The 19313-nt window shown below is 32.7% G+C and overlaps 1 protein-coding gene across 1 annotated transcript in view; it reads left to right on the top strand.

The window, feature by feature from the left end:
* Nucleotides 1–18998, top strand: part of LOC143047267 (NADP-dependent malic enzyme-like) — a 37414-nt gene extending 18416 nt beyond the window's left edge. Inside the window, exons 7-13 of the mRNA XM_076220292.1 lie at nt 2592–2701; nt 4234–4331; nt 5113–5226; nt 12383–12494; nt 14922–15064; nt 16638–16808; nt 17078–18998. Of these exons, the coding sequence (XP_076076407.1) occupies nt 2592–2701; nt 4234–4331; nt 5113–5226; nt 12383–12494; nt 14922–15064; nt 16638–16808; nt 17078–17332 (1003 nt within the window). The 3' untranslated portion in view covers nt 17333–18998. The remainder of the gene's footprint in view (nt 1–2591; nt 2702–4233; nt 4332–5112; nt 5227–12382; nt 12495–14921; nt 15065–16637; nt 16809–17077) is intronic.
* The last annotated feature ends 315 nt before the right edge of the window (nt 18999–19313 follow it).

Below are 19313 nucleotides of genomic sequence, written 5' to 3'. Positions count from 1 at the left end.
GTGCCTTGAAACTCCCTGCAAATCAAAAGCTGCAGCACAAACCGCTGTCTTCTAGTGCACTCAATACACTAAGAAACCAAATTGGAGATGTAAAACTAATCTTCATTGATGAGATTTCTATGGTAGGTTTTAACATGTTTAATTGCATTCATCAACGGCTTGTGGAGGTAACTCAGAAGAAGGAACTTTTTGGTGGCATATCGGTCATTGCAGTAGGTGACCTCTTTCAACTCAAACCTGTTATGGATAGTTATATTTTCTCAACTCCTAGGACAGGATATTTACCTTTATCAACTAATCTTTGGACTGAAAGTTTCAAAATGTTTGAACTTCATACAATAATGAGACAAGCAGAAAATAAGACTTTTGCCGAGCTGTTAAATCGTGTTCGTGAAGGAAAGCAGACTACAAAAGATATAGATGAACTTAAAGGTCAAGGTATAGCTGTGGATTCAGAAGATTATCCATGGGATGCTCCTCATCTTTTCACAACTAATGAGCGAGTTGATTCCTACAACTGTACTATCATTCACAGAAGTCCTAATCCAGTTTACTCCATAAAGGCTAAGGATAAGTTTGTTGGGTCTGCACCACCTTCAATGAAGACAAAAATATTGGAGACATTCAAAAATAGCAAAAATCAAACAAAACAGCTCAGCACAATTCTTGAAGTGTCAGTTGGTGTTCATTATGAAATAACAGTTAATTTGGACACATCTGATGGATTAATAAATGGGGCTTCTTGTAAAATGGTTAAAGTGGAACTTACAGATGCCTCATTCTTTGCTTCTGGGAAACTTTGGGTTCAGTTTAATGATCCAGAAATTGGAAAGCAACTTCGTAAAGACAGCAGAAGATTTTACAAGTCTTGTCACAAAAAAGAATGGACCCCTTTAGAACCTATTGGTAAGACTTTCTGTGCAGGCACAAAAGGCCAAGCGCAGATTCAGAGATATCAGTTTCCATTGAGAGCTGCTCATGCCAAAACAATTCATCGCTGTCAAGGAGATACTATGCAGAGAGCTGTTGTTGATTTAACAACCCAAAGAAAGGTTGACCATATTCACTATGTTGCTATCAGTCGTGTACAAACTCTGAATGGTCTGCATATAACAAACTTGCAAGAAGACAAAATTGGCATAGATAAGTCTGTCCGGAAAGAAATGGAACGACTCAGAGAAAACCCGGTTCAACCATCTCTTCAGTTACTATACAAGATTGAACAATCTGACATGAAGCTATGTTTCTTAAATGCATCGTCCTTGAGTAGGCATATTGATGACATACGTTGTGACAATAGTGTTTTGGCCACAAATATTGCTTGTTTCGCAGAAACAAGATTTCACAAGAAAGATTCTATCAATGAAACAAGTCTTCCAGGTTTTAAACAGTATAGACAAGATGAAAATTCTTCTGATGTAACTAATAATACAAATAGGCTTGCATTCCAGAACAATAAACAAAAGGAAAATTCATCTGGTAAAGCTACTCGACCAGTGCATGGTTTAGCTGTTTACAGTAAAGAAGACTTTGTAAAAGAGTATCCTTTGAATAAAACTTACAAAACCATAGAAGTGACTGTTGTGAAGACAGAACTGCTACCAAATGTTGTAATTCTGGTTGTGTACAAACCACCAAAAACAGACGTGAAAGATCTTTGCCATGTGCTGCTGTCACTGCACCATCAATATGTCCAAGATTCAGAGGCAATTATTCTTGGGGATTTCAATGTTGACTGGCAAAAACAATCTACCCAACAAGGTGAACTGAGAAATTTAATGGTTGGTAGATTGAAATACAGGCAAGTGATTACAGGACCAACAAATGACAACAACTCTACAATAGATCTTATTTTCACAAACACGGATCAGGACTTCAAATGTGGAACTATGGAAACATATTATTCTGACCACAAAATCATTTGGATCAGTTTGAATTAGTTATTATATAAATCAGAGTGTCTCAATTGTAGGTAATGTATAATTATTGTAAATTGCATATGAATATAAACTTGACTTGTGATGGAACCTACTTAGTACATAAACTGATGATTCTTTTGTATACATTGTACATAGAAACTTGACAAATTTTTGATTTGATATCTACAATTGATATTAATTAAAGATTGCCTTCAGGGCTATTCCAGCAAAAAATGTATGGCTGGTTGGGTCACAAAAACCTGCCTTGCAACCCTCCCATCATACATTTATTGATGGAATAGCCATTAGAAAGAACTAGTATAGAGAATTTATTTTAGAGTAACATTATACCATGAACACTGAAACATGATGTAACAATTTTTGTTTCTCTGTTCCATCAATTTTCTATTTTATGGAAATTTTCAATTTATCTATTGACATGCAAAATTATGTAAAATAATCAGAACCGTATCATATAAAACAATTTTGTTGTGAGCAAATTTTTTTCTTTCACTTATATTAACTTCCTATGGATCAGGAATAAGGAATGAGTCAGGGTATACTTAGCATGACTTCCTGTACAACCCCCATGTTATTCAAAAAACATTTATTATGTTTTTTTCCTTAAGACGACGGGCGTATCATGCGCTCGTGGCGCAGCTGTTTATTCAGATTTGGAAGAGATGTTTTGGTACAGTTTGAAGATTTTGGCAATCACAATGCTTTTAGGTTCCTTGAAAAATACAGACATGACTTTTGTACATTCAATGATGATATTCAAGGTAAGTCAAATTTGTGTCATTATGGCTTATGAAACTTTATTTGCAACAATTCCCAAATGACTTGGTAATATTTTTTAGATGCCACACTTTCTGAAACTTTTCATTATATTTTTATTATGCCCCACCTACAATAGTAGAGGGGTATTATTTTTTCTGGTCTGTGGCTCCATTTGTTCGTCCGTCCGGTCGTCTGTGCATCCGTTCAGGTTAAAGTTTTTGGTTAAGGTAGTTTTTGATGAAGCTGAAGTCCAATCAACTTGAAACTTAGTACACTTGTTGCTTATGATATGATCTTTCTAATTTTAAAGCCAAATTAGACTTTTGACCCCAATTTCACGGTCCACTAAACATAGAAAATGAAAGTGGGCGTTTCAGGTTAAAGTTTTTGGTCGAGGTAGTTTTTGATGAAATTGAAGTCCAATCAACTTGAAACTTAGTACACTATGTTCCCTATAGTATAATCTTTCTAATTTTAATGCCAAATTAGATTATTACCCAATTTCATGGTCCATGGAACATGGAAAAGGATAGTGCGAGTGGGGCATCCGTGTACTTTGGACACATTCTTGTTCTGAAATACAATACTAAAAAGTACAGTGTTTCTTGAAGTCTCGTTCAGGTCATTATGACTGTTTTGTAATCTGTCATTCTATCGGACATCATTCATGAGATATAATTCATACATATTCAGGACTAGTCTGTTTCGAGATACTACATGATTATAGGGTCTTTGCTCATCAAATTTTACTCAGTAATACAGTCTGAGCTTGAAACATTAAATCCAAGATTTCGACAGGTAGATTTCTGAATCTGAGTTTGCAAATCATGCTCAAATTTTCATAACCACAAGGTCTTTTAAAGTAAAATAGCCGATTCTTTCTATACTGAATTTAAATGATATAACTAAATTAGTTGCTATGAATTACATTTATTTCCCAGTTAAATAAAAACTGATAATTTCACATGTGAATTAATGTACAATTACTGTCTTTTGATGAGGTAAATAAGTAGTTTTATTGACTTTTGAAAAACTGATATTCACTGAGGCCAACAGCCAGCTTGAATATCAGTTTGTCAAAAGTCAATTAAACCACATATTTACCGAAACAAAAGACAGTAATTGTTTTATTCCATATTCCGAGAGAAATGTATGTTATGGCAATTATTTACCAAAACCAATTGTACATCAAATGTTTCAAATCATACACCTAAAACATGCAATGTTTTGTGCGGTGAATATACTTTTTCCGCAGGTAAATATGCTTATTTATTCAAAATCCCATTCAAATAAAAGAACCTACTAAAATTTTATCAATATGGAAAAACATGGTTATTTCACTCTCTAATGTCATACAAAAATAGGCGTTTCAAGACGTTTATAAGGACATTCATGAATTAATGTGTTGTTTGGTCACTTGTTGAATATTTTTCAATATTTGAATTCTTAGATTAACTATACTATCATCACATTTACTGGAAGCAATGCTGGGGTTTTATGTAATAAGAATAAATATATGTATTTCATTTTACAGGAACAGCATCAGTTGCAGTAGCTGGTATCCTGTCATCTATCAAAATCACCAAGAAACCACTTAAAGATAATGTATTTGTATTCCAAGGGGCAGGGGAGGTATTTACAATATATTAAATCCCTTCCTTTTTAAAAAATGACAAGAAAACACTTAAAGATAATGTATTTGTATTCCAAGGGGCAGGGGAGGTAACTATAATATATTAAATCCCTTCATTTTAATGACAAGAAACCACTTAAAGATAATGTATTTGTATTCCAAGGGGCAGGAGAGGTAATTACAATATATTAAATCCCTTCCTTTGTAGTGACAAGAAAACACTTAAAGATAGTGTATTTGTATTCCAAGGGGCAGGGGAGGTAACTATAATATATTAAATCCCTTCCTTTTAATGACAAGAAACCACTTAAAGATAATGTATTTGTATTCCAAGGGACAGGAGAGGTAATTATAATATATTAAATCCATTCCTTTGTAATGACAAGAAAACACTTAAAGATAATGTATTTGTATTCCAAGGGGAAGGGGAGGTAACTATAATATATTAAATCCCTTCCTTTTAATGACAAGAAAACACTTAAAGATAATGTATTTGTATTCCATGGGGAAGGGGAGGTAACTATAATATATTAAATCCCTTTCTTTTAATGACAGAACTACATATTACACAACACAATAAAATTAATTGAGTATTTTAATATATAATTGTTCCTAACTCAGAGCATTTGTATCAAGTAAATTTTTATATCATGATATAATAAGTCATGTATAAATTATAACTTACAGAATATTTAATGAAGATTTTTTTTTACAAGAAATTTATTTGATTTATTTACTATTTTTCTATGATCACTTGTCTTTCACATAATTTTTTTTCAGGCATCATTAGGAATAGCCCATTTGCTAGTGATGGCAATGAAAGCTAAAGGCATCCCTGAAGAGGAGGGTTTGAAAAAAATATGGATGGTAGATTCTAAAGGCTTGATTGTAAAAGTAAGCAGTTTAAAAATTGAGAACTATTGGATAAATAACTGCTTTTTAAGCTCACCTGGCCAAAAGGGCCAAGTGAGCTTTTCTCATCACTTGGCATCCGTCGTCCTGCTCCAGCGTCCGTAAACTTTTACAAAAATCTTCTCCTCTGAAACTACTTGGCCAAATTTAACCAAACTTGGCCACAATCATCATTGGGGTATCTAGTTTTAAAATGTGTCCAATGACCCGGCCAACCAACCAAGATGGCCGCCATGGCTAAAAATAGAACATAGGGGTAAAATGTAGATTTTGACTTATATCTCTGAAACCAAAGCATTCAGAGCAAATCTGACAGGGGTAACCTTGTTGTTCAGGTCAAAATTTATCTGCCTTGAAACTTTCAGATGAATAGGACAACTGGTTGTTCGGTTGCTTCCCCTGAATTAGTAATTGCAAGGAAATGTTGCCGTTTTTGGTTATTATCTTGAAGTATTATTATAGATAAAAAGTAAGATCTAAAAATAATTTATCTAGCCAAAATGGTCAGTTGACCCCTTAAGGAGTTACTGCCCTTTATAGTCATTTTTTACCAATTTTTTCCTAATTTTTTTTTAATCTTTTACAAAAATATTCTCCTCAGAACTACTTGGCCAAATTTAACCACACATGGCCAAAATCAAGGGTATAATGTTTTTGACCCGTCCATCCGTCCGTCAGTCCTGTTTCTTGTCATCGCAACTCCTCTCAAACCACACAACAGAATTTCACGAAACCTTTTCAGATGAAAAGGACATACTATGTAGTTGTGTATATCGACAGGAAATTGCGATTCAATTTTTTTTATAAGAGTTACGCCCCTTTAAACTTATTTGCTTAATGTACTACTGCAACAGTTTGTCATCGCAACTCCTCTGAAACTACACAACAGAATTTCACGAAACCTTTTTAGATAATAAGGACATACTATGTAGATGTGCATATCGACAGGAAATTACGATTCAATTTTTTTTCTAGGAGTTACCCCCCTTTGAACTTATTTACTTTATTTTACTACTGCAACAGTTTGTCATCGCAACTCCTCTGAAACTACACAAAAGAATTTCATGAAACCTTTTAAGATAATAAGGACATACTATGAAGATGTGCATATCGACAGGAAATTACGATTCAATTTTTTTTCTAGGAGTTACATCTCTTTGAACTTATTTGCTTTAAGGTACTACTTCAACAGTTTGTCATCTCAACTCCTCTGAAACCACACAACAGAATTTCATGAACATTTGTAGATAATAAGGACATACTATGTAGATGTGCATATCGACAGGAAATTACGATTCAATTTTTTTTTCTAGGAGTTATGCCCCTTTGAACTTATTTGCTTCAATGTACTTCTGCAACAGTTTGTCATCTCAACTCCTCTGAAACCACACAACAGAATTTCATGAAATTTTGTAGATAATAAGGACATACTATGTTGATGTGCATATTGACAGGAAATTATTATTCAATATTTTTTCTTATACAATTTTTTTTTCTTACACTTATTTAATTTCTCCAATGACAATGTGGGGACGTGGGGTATGTGAGCGTGCTCACTAAGGTTCTTTAATTAAAAAAATGTGTCTGGTGACCCGGCCAACCAACCAAGATGGCGACCATGGCTAAAAATAGAACATAGGGGTAAAATGTAGATTTTGACTTATAACTCTAAAACCAAAGCTTTTAGAGCAATTCTGACTGGGTTAAAGTCAAGATCTTTCTGCCCTGGAAATTTCAGATTAATTGGACAACTGGTTGTTGGATTGCTGCCCCCCCCCCCCCCCCCCCCCCCCCCCCCCCCCCCCCCTCCTTATTGGTAATTTTTAAAGAAATTTTACCGTTTTTGGTTATTATCTTGAATACTATTATAGAGATAATCTGTAAATAGCAATAAGGTTTAGCAAAGTAAGATCTACAAGTAAGTCACATGAACAAATTGGTCAGTTGTCCCCTTTAGGAGTTGCCCTTTATAGTCAATTTTTATGCAGTTAAGCTGCATTATGCGAGCACTCTAGACTTATGTTCTACCCAATAAATGCTGAAATACTTGCCATTGTTATTATCTAGCTCGCTACTAAGTTATATATAACTAATTGAACACTTTTTTAATACTTTTTATTCTGGATTACAAAAAATATGACCAGAAAAACGTTAAATGATCGTCGATTTATCCAAAAGTTTTGAAGTTACACATAGGAAGTAGTGCCTATTAAGAATCCTTGTGTAGTTCATTATGACTTGTGCTTTTGGCCAAGATGTCAAAGAACAATTGTATGAAATATTTAATCGCCGAAAATCTCTTTAAGACAAGTAGTTTAGATTTCCCAAATGGCAAAAGTCGTAGGAATATTGTTTGTCATCAATACGTAGGTAGTCTATTATATAACATTATAATAAGTTTAACTGTTCATGCTGTTGGCGGCAATTTCAAATTAGAAAAAAGAAATTTTCGTATCTTTTCAATTTGGAGGCAGGTGTGCAAATTAGCGGTGGTCCGAGGTCCGCGACCTTCCACTTTTGCAATCGGAATTTCGACTAGGATAGTTGGTTTCTAGCTACGCCCGACGTAGTCACCTTCCACTTTAAAGAAAATAAGAATTAACTTTGCAAACCTTTTCACTATGTTCACCAAACCAAAGTCTCCAATTAAACGAGCTAAAAACTTATTTTTATCATTACTATTCCTGACAGCGATGTTCATTTTGTTCAACCGCTAGCTTTATACAGAAAATCGCCGACAAATATTGTATAAATTCGAGTAAAATCGTATCTGATTGACAAAAACAACATTGTAAACACATAACAATGGCGGCCGTGAAGACACAATTTTACAATATCGGATCCGATTCCGGAAGCGGATAAGGGTAATTCCGGGTTTGGCGATCCAAGCAGGTGAAAACATACATCTATGCATGGTAAATGAATATAAACACTAGAATTGTAAACCAAAAGAAAGAAAGAAAGAAAAAGCAGAAAAATATTTTATACAGAAACTCAAAATTCTTTTTGACAAGTTTTAATTTAAAAATCCAATACAACGTGACAACTGGGAACAGTATATCTAACAATATATAGATATAGGAAGATGTGGTGTGAGTTCATGTTCATGGTCACAGTCTAAATTTTCTTTATCAGTGATAAATGATAATAATGCATGTGAGATGCTTTTAAGGTGTAAACATATTACTGCAATTTCGAAGGGTTATTTTTTATCTCATTTTTGAAGGGTCAATTAAAGTAGCTGAAAGTTTCTTTCTTTATTTTCATAAATAATGCAACTTTATTATATATACCTGAATGTAAGTAAATCATATGATATATAGGTGGCATCCTTTGGGCCACTCTACTCCCTCCTGTGTAATAACTTGGAAAGAGTCGAGCTCCCCACCCCTAAACCATATGAGGGGCAGATCCAGGATTTTAGGTTAGGAGGGGCGCAAACTTCAATTTTCTCCGAGCAGAGCGAGGCTAAAAAAAATTTGAGGTAAAATTATCGTAATATTCATTATTAAGCTGAGAACAATCCCCCGACTGAATTCGCCCCTGCATATATTCAAGTATAGGACAATATAATAAATAAAATGAAATATAGGGGGAGTCCTGGAGTTCCCCACCCTCTCCTGTTTGAGAACTTGGAAACGGTCGAGATCCACACCCCTTTTCATGTTTGTGACAATATGAAAAATCAAATGAAATATAGGAAGAGTCATTGGGGTTCACCCCAACCCTCCTGTTCTAGAATTTAAAAATGGCCGAGATCCCCACCCCTAAACCATATATATTCATGTATGGGACAATATAACAAATAAAATAAAATGTAGGGGAAGTCTCTAGGGTCACCCTACCCCCAGAGGCGGTTCCAGAAATTTGTGTAAGTGGGGGCCCACTGACTGACCTAAGAGGTTGCCCGCTCCAGTCACACTTCAGTGATTCCCTATATAAGCAACCAATTTTTTTCCAAAAAGGGGGGGGGGTGGCCCCACCCCCTAAATTATATATATTCATATGTATGGGACAAAATAACCAATCATTTACATTTACTATGGGCAAGTCAGTCAGACCTCACCTTTGATCCCTGTTGTAGTGAACATTTGTCTGATTCGTGTCTCATAACTTTTGTACTACAGAACACAAATTCAGTTTTCTTTCCAGGGAAACCAGTCCATTCATACTATTACATGTTCATACTAAGTCAACTTGAACTTCTAGCAGTCAAATGAAACCAAGGTTAACTACCAAGTAGAACAACTGCAATCATTGGGAACTTGTACCACTGCAGACTCACCATAAAAAATATACATTGCTATATGCATTGCTTTTGAAACCTTGATAACATATAAATTATTTGCCTTAATAAATAAATCATTAGATAAACATAAATGTACTATATATGAATGTTTAATGTTGAGGCAACTTTGCCACAGTTTTCATAATTACGGTTGCCTTGGTTTTTGGTTAACTGCCTTCAGCGCTTACAGCGCTTTGATTAACAATTTTCATTAATTTGGTCAATTTTTATACGACCGCAAAATTTGAAAAAATTTTCGTCGTATATTGCTATCACGTTGGCGTCGTCGTCCGAATACTTTTAGTTTTCGCACTCTAACTTTAGTAAAAGTGAATGGAAATCTATGAAATTTTAACACAAGGTTTATGACCACAAAAGGAAGGTTGGTATTGATTTTGGGAGTTTTGGTCCCAACATTTTAGGAATTAGGGGCCAAAAAGGGCCCAAATAAGCATTTTCTTGGTTTTCGCACTATAACTTTAGTTTAAGTTAATAGAAATCTATGAAATTTTGACACAAGGTTTATGACCACAAAAGAACGGTTAGGATTGATTTTGGGAGTTTTGGTTTCAACAGTTTAGGAATTAGGGGCCAAAAAAGGGCCCAAATAAGCATTATTCTTGGTTTTCGCACAATAACTTTAGTTTAAGTAAATAGAAATCTATGTAATTTAAACACAAGGTTTATGACCATAAAAGGAAGGTTGGTATTGATTTTGGGAGTTTTGGTCCCAACAGAATAAGAGGCCCAAAGGGTCCAAAATTAAACTTTGTTTGATTTCATCAAAATTGAATAATTGGGGTTCTTTGATATGCCGAATCTAACTGTCATGACTGTGTATGTAGATTCTTAACTTTTGGTCCCGTTTTCAAATTGGTCTACATTAAGGTCCAAAGGGTCCAAAATTAAACTTAGTTTGATTTTGACAAAAAATGAATCAGTTAGGTTCTTTGATATGCTGAATCTAAAAATGTACTTAGATTCTTGATTATTGGCCCAGTTTTCAAGTTGGTCCAAATCGGGGTCCAAAATTAAACTTTGTTTGATTTCATCAAAAATGAATAAATGGGTTTCTTTGATATACCAAATCTAACTGTGTATGTAGATTCTTCATTTTTGGTCCTGTTTTCAAATTGGTCTACATTAAAGTCCAAAGGGTCCAAAATTAAACTTAGTCTGATTTTAACAAAAATTGAAATCTTGGGGTTCTTTGATATGCTGAATCCAAAAATGTACTTAGATTTTTTTATTATGGGCCCAGTTTTCAAGTTGGTCCAAATCAGGATCTAAAATTATTATATTTTAAAAGTATTGTGCAATAGCAAGTCTTTTCAATTGCACAGTATTGCGCAATGGCAAGAAATATCTAATTGCACAACATTGTGAAATAGCAATTTTTTTTTTAATTAGAGTTATCTTTCTTTGTCCAGAATAGTAAGCAAGAAATATCTAATTGCAAAATATTGTGCAATAGCAAGATTTTTTTTTAATTGGAGTTATCTTTCTTTGTCCAGAATCAACTTAAATCTTTGTTATATACAATATACAATGTATATTCACTTTTTACTACCAACTGATAAATTAAAATAATCTTTACCATTCAGTGATAACAAGCAGTTTTTTTACATCTTAATATTTTATGATGTATTTAAATGAGTAGTTATTGTTGCAAACTCCATTAGAAATTTTAATTGAGATTAGTTTTGGAATAAGGGAAAGTTAAAAAAATTGGGTTCAATTTTTCTCATTTGAAATTTCATAAATAAAAAAGAAAATTTCTTCAAACATTTTTTTGAGAGGATTAATATTCAACAGCATAGTGAATTGCTCTAAGAGAAAACAAAAATTTTAAGTTCATCAGAACACATTCATTCTGTGTCAGAAACCTATGCTGTGTCAACTATTTAATCACAATCCAAATTTAGAGCTGAATCCAGCTTGAATGTTGTGTCCATACTTGCCCCAACCGTTCAGGGTTCAACCTCTGCGGTCGTATAAAGCTACGCCCTGCGGAGCATCTGGTTGTAAATTTTTACAAAATATTTTCCTCTGTAACTAAAGGGGTAAGTTTATTATGGATAGAGAAAATTGTAAGTAGCAAGAATGTCCAGTAAGGTAAGATCTACAAACACATCACCAGATGGATTCATGACAAAACACAATTTTTGTCATGAATCCATCTTTGTCCGTTGTTTAATATGCACTTAGACCAAGGTGAGCGACACAGGCTCTTAAGAGCCTCTAGTTTTATGATATGAATACGGTTGACATCTATTTCCTTTGATTCCTTGTGGATCATTTTTCTCTTTGGCAGTTATTTTGAAATTAACATTTTCTTATTTTAATATGAGTAGAAATGAATACTTTCTTATGGAATAAAACAGGCTGGCATGAAAAGTGCAAAAAAAAACCAACTAATTTCTCTTATTATTCAGCTGTTATATGCTGCTTAAATTATGTCCATGTAGCAATTAAATTTTTTATAGAATATTTTGATTTCCCCTTAAAAAACTAAAATCAACAAATTCAGATGTTCACTTAATAGCATGAACACAACAACGCTTGCCTGATATCAGTGCCAAGTGTTAAACACTGAAAACTTTTGGAGAACTAGGATACTTATTGAATGGTTTTATCAAATTCAATCGTAAAGTTGGATACAAATTCATAAATACTTTCTTATGATAATTTTTTGCTCAAAAGTTGACCTTTGACAAGTGGCAACTGATCTTAATTATGGTGTTATTGTGAACAATAATATATATATCTTTGTCTTTTAAATGGATAATTGTCTCATTGGAAGCCATACCACATCTTGAATTTATTTTACTGCAAGTTTTTAAATTACAGGACAGACCTGCAGGTGGTGTAACTGGACACAAAGAATTATTTGCACGAGACTTTAAACCTATCAGCACATTAACAGAAGTCATTAAAACAGTAAAACCTACAGCAATTATAGGTTAGTCATTAAAATACATGTAGTAAAACCTTCAGCAGTTATAGGTTAGTCATTAAAATACATGTAGTAAAACCTACAGCAGTTATAGGTTAGTAATCAAAACAGTAAAACCTACAGCAATAATTGGTTAGTTATTATAACCTGCTTACTTGCAATAGAAGTGCTCAGTTTAACATTTTCAAAATTGAAAGGGCTATTTTAGTATTTTTGATATATCTGCAAAAATTAAAGCTTTATCATTGTTATCATTGTTAAATAATCCTGTTTCAATTCCGTACTTTTTAAGTGTTTAATAAATGTTTTATATTCATAAATATTGATTTGAATATATTCGAACCAAACAAAGAATCAGGAAAAGTCAAGTTTTTCCCCGTCTGTCTCTGACATACAGTAATTTTTTTTACTGGATACTTTATAACTGAAATACTTCTTACGACTAAGATATACGGTCACATATGACAAGAGGAAGAGCCCTTTACTTATGCGTTCACAATGTCAAAGGTCAAATTCTAGGTTGCTAAAATTAGATTGAAATTCGTGAAAAGAGCAGTTTTCTGGTGCTTTCTTAATAGCTTCTTATATGATTGTAACAATATTGAGTTTTGTCACAATAATAAGATTCAAATTGTCTAAGGTCACATTGTCTAAGGTTACATTGTCTAAGGTTATGGTCATGGGTACTAACAATAGTGTTGTGTGGGATAATATTGCTAGAACATAATCACACCAGAAAGTAAACAGAAACTAAAGCAGGCAACATATAACCACTATAAGGTCACTATAAGCTTCCCCATTTATACAAGGTGGTTGGGTAAATGAGGTTGCTTATTTAAGATTCTCTTATTTATTTTTATAATCTGACCCATAAATTGTGAATTTTATCTTACATCTTACAGTTCCCCAAAGTCAAGGCCTTAGGTCACACAAAAGTTAAAACAAATTATTAAAAAACAATGTGTTAAAAAAACACCAAAGATATGACATATAACAACTTCTGACTTGCATTAAGGCAAACTTATCATCTCCCATTTTCAAAGGATAAACTTCCTGAAAGGTAGCAAACTTTTAAGTGAAAATCCTTTTTTATTGTCAGTGATATTACAATGAGCCAGGGTATTTATTGATCATACTAAACTTATCAATGATAATCATGTATGCCAGAGTCTCTTTTCTTCTGCATGAAATTAAAGAGCACTGAAAAGCCAAAGTTACAAAAAGCATTCTATACCTTGGCGTAGAATATCCTTGTTTAATCACCTTGAAACTATTTGTTCCATATAGACAGGTACTCATGGAGAAAACAGCTTCTTTTGTTATTGACCCAATATGGTGACTAATTTCTTGGTTAACCGTTCAATAAGCAGCAAAAAATACCACTTACTTCCCCTAATCCTTTAAATAGGGTCAGAGAAAAGCAAAAAAAAATAAAAGAAATAATTTAGAGGTGGTACCCAACACTTTCACTAAAATTTATTCGGCTCGTTTAATTATCATAAAATTTGGTCAAAGTACTTTGACCCTTAACCCTTTAACAAAAATATCAAAAAATTTCAAAAGTTTTGAACCAACCGTTTTGTCAGAAAAAAAACACTGGTTATATAGCAGTTTGACAAACACCAATTTTGATCATTGAGAAACTTAATATTCCTTTTACAACACAACTTAGGGTGCTATAAACAGTTTCGTATAAAAAACTAGGGGTTATTCCCCAACTAAAAATAAACATGGAGGGAAGTCCCTTTTTATCAACATAATTGGTGAAAAAGTATCATGTTTTTTGTATTTGGTTGTAAAGATATGTTAATTAACTTCAATTAAAACAGGTTGAATGATTAAAATAATTAAAAAAATTAGATTAAATATTCATGTTTTGAGGGGAGACAACACTGTAAACAGTCTGTTTTTTTGGCAGTGAAAATTCAAAACTTATTTGCAGCCACTGTAGCTCTTTACGGAGCAGGCGAACGTAGCCTGAAGCATGAATTTTTTGAAAGACCAGTTAAAAATCTATGAAATTCATACAACTTTGATTATGAAAAATGTGCAGGTATCATGTCTTCAGGGGTGTGCACATGACCTGATTTCAGGTTTTTTAAGCTTAAATTAGGCAATGTTTTTCCCAGTTTCTCTGGATAAAACTTTTTTATACTATTAAAAGTACACTTTTTTTTTATTCCATTATAAACTAGAGAACATTCTGATTCCAGTGATATCTAGTTTTATACAGGTATCTTTATTAATCAGTCCACCACTAAGGGTCACTTATACATGGTCCCTCAAAATATGACGTCATAGAAAAAAACTGTTGATTGCACCCTTAATTAAAATGTTCTGCTTATTTTACAGAGTTATCTCCCTGTAGTATTAGGTACCACCTTAAGCATTGTTTTGAATAGTCTACTGTATTTCTACAATAATTATTAACAGGGGCAGCAGCAGTTACGGGTGCATTCACAGAAGAAATATTAAAATTTATGGGAGAGGTAAATGATAAACCTATCATCTTTGCCCTGAGTAATCCTACCAGTAAAGCTGAATGTACTGCAGAACAGGCTTATACAGCTACACAGGTGAGAAAGTACTAGTTCAGAGGGTAGGAAATGGGGTATCTCACATGATTTATGATGTTAGAATTAATCAAAATGATGTAAATGATAAATTGATTACCGCATTTGATGCCTACTGTACGGTACAGTAAGCATCAAATGCGGTAATCAATTTATCATTTATGGGCTTCCAAAACGGTCATATATTCCGGTCATTTGTATAATGTCCGGTAAAAGTCCGGCTGGGCAAAGCATGAAACGGTCATATACTTTTTAGTTTTGAAGGCTTTTTCGGTCATTTTTACATAATTCACGATCTTTTTGACCCAACCTTTTGCCTTTAACATCAACACATTTCCGGTCATAAATGTGACATGATGATTAATCACTATCAAAACAACACCTACTTCAATACTTTCTAATTTTAATCAAGGCTAATTAGTAGTTGGACAGCTGAAATCTACCTGTTCAGGTGACAGGTGAACTATGTTCAGTACCGGACATCGTATAAATTGATCCGTTTATTTACAATTATTTTCTTACATTTCAGCAGTTTGTATCTAATTTATTTAGTCCAAAAGATTAAAATTATTAGAAATTAGTTTATCAACATGATTTGATGAAAAATTTTAAAAGGTTTTAAATAAAAAATTGTCAGAACTACGTCGTATGAACTAGAACACGTGTGCGCTAGTGCACAGGTGGGAAATTTAATAATGCACCCCACATTTCTTCAAAAATGCTAAAATTATCATTGATACCTGTATCTAACGTTCAATTCAAGTATTTTGTTGAAGAAATAACGTGGAAAGAGCTTTTTCTCTCAGTCGTGCTTTGTACACGTACACGGATTTTACGTATCCGTTTATGGTCCATGTTTTACCATTGTCAAGTCAACATCCGGTTGAAAACGAAAGTTAAGTTTTTGACATTGTCATTTTGCACAAATAAAAAGTCTAAGGCAGATATGAGCATGCTGATGTGCACACTTTGAATGATGCACTGCCAATTTAACAGTTACATCCGAAAACCAAATTCATATCATATTAAAGTAAAGTTTAAAATCGTTTTTTTTTTAATGTAATGTCAATCATTGGAATGGCCATCTGATTACCATAACTGCCTTTTGTGACTAAGTCTTAAGGGATTAAAATCGGGATCAGATATGAAATGTCCGGCTGGCTCAAAAATTTTTTGGAAGCCCAGAAATTTAATTTATTGTCTGTACCTAACAAATTATATTTGAGGAATGACTATAAAACTTTAAGGCTCATGATAAAATATATTGTTGGATGCTCATCAGAGAACCTTAAAATCAATATTCTGGATCAGCATTTCACTTTTGATTATTCATATTTTTAGAACTTAGTTTTCTCGATTGAATTGTTTCTTATTTTTTCCTGTCAGTGGCCATTTTTAGCCGACTACACTATGGGGTTTTCTCATTGTTGAAGGCTGTTTGGTTGCCTTTAATTGCTAATATCCACTTCATTTAAACTTTGATGGATAGTTTGGCAATCCCATGACAAGATTTTATAAATCTAAAAAGCTCATTAACATATGACATGGTTAAATTTATTGGATTGTTTTATTTCAGGGAAGATGTGTTTTTGCCAGTGGAAGTCCATTCAATGCAGTAACAATTAATGGTAAAACACTTGTACCAGGCCAAGGAAATAATGCTTATATCTTCCCTGGATTGGCATTGGCTATCATTCTTAGTGACATCAGAAAAGTTACAGAGGAAATATTTCTTAAGTCAGCAGAGGTATGCATTGCTATTTTTATTTTGAATTTTGTAAATATTTTTCACTAGCCTTATGAATGAGACACAGTTCATGAACCTCTACTTTGCAGTTCTTGAACATGTTTTTAACTAAAATGAATATCAAACATGTGAGAGAAAAAAAAGAGGAAACATCTGCACGATTTCAGTTCTGGAAATTTACCAATATCATGAATTGTTTCAGATTTCTGCCTCTTTTAAGATTTTGTATTTCTACTAATAAGTTCTAACTAACCTATTTTTTATTACAGATGTTATCAGAAATGGTGAAAGATGAAGAACTTGCTCAAGGAAGAGTGTATCCTCCATTATCTAAGATCAGAGAAGTTTCTACAAAGTTAGCCGTAGGACTGACTCAATATGCTTACAAAAATGGTTTAGCTTTAAAGTACCCTGAACCTGAAGACATTGATAAATCCATTCGGGCATACCAGTATAGTACAGATTATGAAAGCTTTATACCACAGATGTATGACTGGCCGGCAGTGAAAGGCAGCAATTTATAATGCTGGGTTAAGTGTAGTTGATATTGGGTTGCCATAGAACATCAGAAGTACGAATAATAGTACCATCTTCAAAGTGATTAACATGTATAATACATTTAGATATAGCGAAATACTAGGAATATAAATTATAAAAAGATAGGGAAAATTTAATAGCAGCTTATATGCTGTGACTTACTTTGTGGAAACTGGATACTGAAAAAATAAACAAACATTTACAGCATTTTGCTATTGCAACTTATATGTGCAAGCCACATACTGTTTTGTATGTGGCAACTTTAATGTAAGAACATTATGTTTTGATGAAATTAACTAAGTCTGTTTTTGTTTGTAACTAAAATTCAAAGTCTGCAAATATTAATTTTGTTTTAGCAGTATTAGTGCCAGTAACAATATTTATTTATTTTATTGTAACACTGCTAACCAACTAATTATGACTAGCAATTCATTTTACAAACTTTCAAGTATAAAAATAATATATATGTGCTTCATCATGACTATGTCAAACATGGAGCTGGTCTTATATAAATACAAGAACAAAGCTTTAAAAAAAGACAACATAAATTGCTGCACAATCAAATAGAATGTTTAAATGCCAAAAAAAGTCTGCAAAAATAAGTTGTTTCTAGAAATCTCAAATGTTCATGCTTATTGTAGTAATGTTCATGAAGTTAATTCTGAAATCATTGACTTGATTTGTTGTTGAAGTTTTTAAATTAAAAAAGATGTAATATTTATGTTGTTGTCAGTTTAAATGTAGAATAAAAATGTTCTCATGTTTATTTTACAAATCTGCAATGCATTTATACATTTTGAAAAGAATTACAAAAATACCAAAGGCATATAAACATTTCAAAAATAAAAATAAAGAAATACAAATTCCAAAGACCATATGTTCATAAAGAAATCACAATCACAATTCCTTATCATTTATGGTTTTGTTTATGATGGGTTGCTATGTTAATTATTTACACCCTACAACTTCTTTTATTCCATCATGCATATTTACTATTTTTGTCTCATTTCTTCTTGCTTTTTTTAAAAAGTGTGTGCAGCAATTGTTAATAATTACCACATAATCAGCATATGACAAATCATACATGACATTTTCTTTTGTGGCAAAGTTCACTATTTTGTTACTATAAGATGATAAGATAACATAGATATCATTAGGATTATCACACAATCTCTAAATGCAGCTGTGTGCATACAATGTATCATCCTATTTCTTCTGTGATGTGTATCTGTTTCATTATGGATTTGTTAATATCATGGATATATACCCTTTTTGTGCTGAGGTGGCATAATTTAGCAACCACCGACCAAACAATGTATTAATTTTATTACATTCCTAATGTGTCATCATCCAGACTTCCTTTAGTAGTATAAACCCTCCCTTTATTTAGACAGTATGAAACATATTTATTGAAATGTTAAGCCTTTGTCAAATATTTTATTTTTACCTTTGGTCACTTTTTGGTGTATTCATCAAGAAAAGACAATTGGTTCGAATATTCCTAATATATAATATTGTTTATGATATTCTATTGTATTTGATATTCTATATATATACATATTCTGTGATCTCTCAGATTAGTAGTATTATCCTCTCTGTTTTTGTTATTAGTAGCTATTATTAATTATTTCTTTGTTGATAAATGTAGTAGTTATGATATATGCTTTTAGTTATTTGACCCTTGTATCCAGTCTTGTTATGACTGGATGAGCAGTCAGTAAAGAATCCAAACTTCATCCAGGGGAGAAATGAAAAAAATATGCATTAAAACCTTACTAAAGTTGCCTGGAAAGGGTAGTTGTTACACTTATTGAAAAGCAAGCATGTAATTTCAGATAAATTCTGAATAAAGTTATCATAAATTCTGACCAATTTTTACCAAACAAGTTAAAACATCCTTGGTCTCCAATTCAAGAAACAAATGTTATTTTACTACTATTTTTTCAGTTAATAAAACATATGAACTAG

Source organism: Mytilus galloprovincialis, chromosome 10 (genome assembly GCF_965363235.1).
Source record: "Mytilus galloprovincialis chromosome 10, xbMytGall1.hap1.1, whole genome shotgun sequence".
NCBI classification, from domain to species: domain Eukaryota; kingdom Metazoa; phylum Mollusca; class Bivalvia; order Mytilida; family Mytilidae; genus Mytilus; species Mytilus galloprovincialis.
The sequence above is the reverse complement of the archived record's forward strand: the minus strand, read 5'-3'. Positions and strand labels throughout refer to the sequence as shown.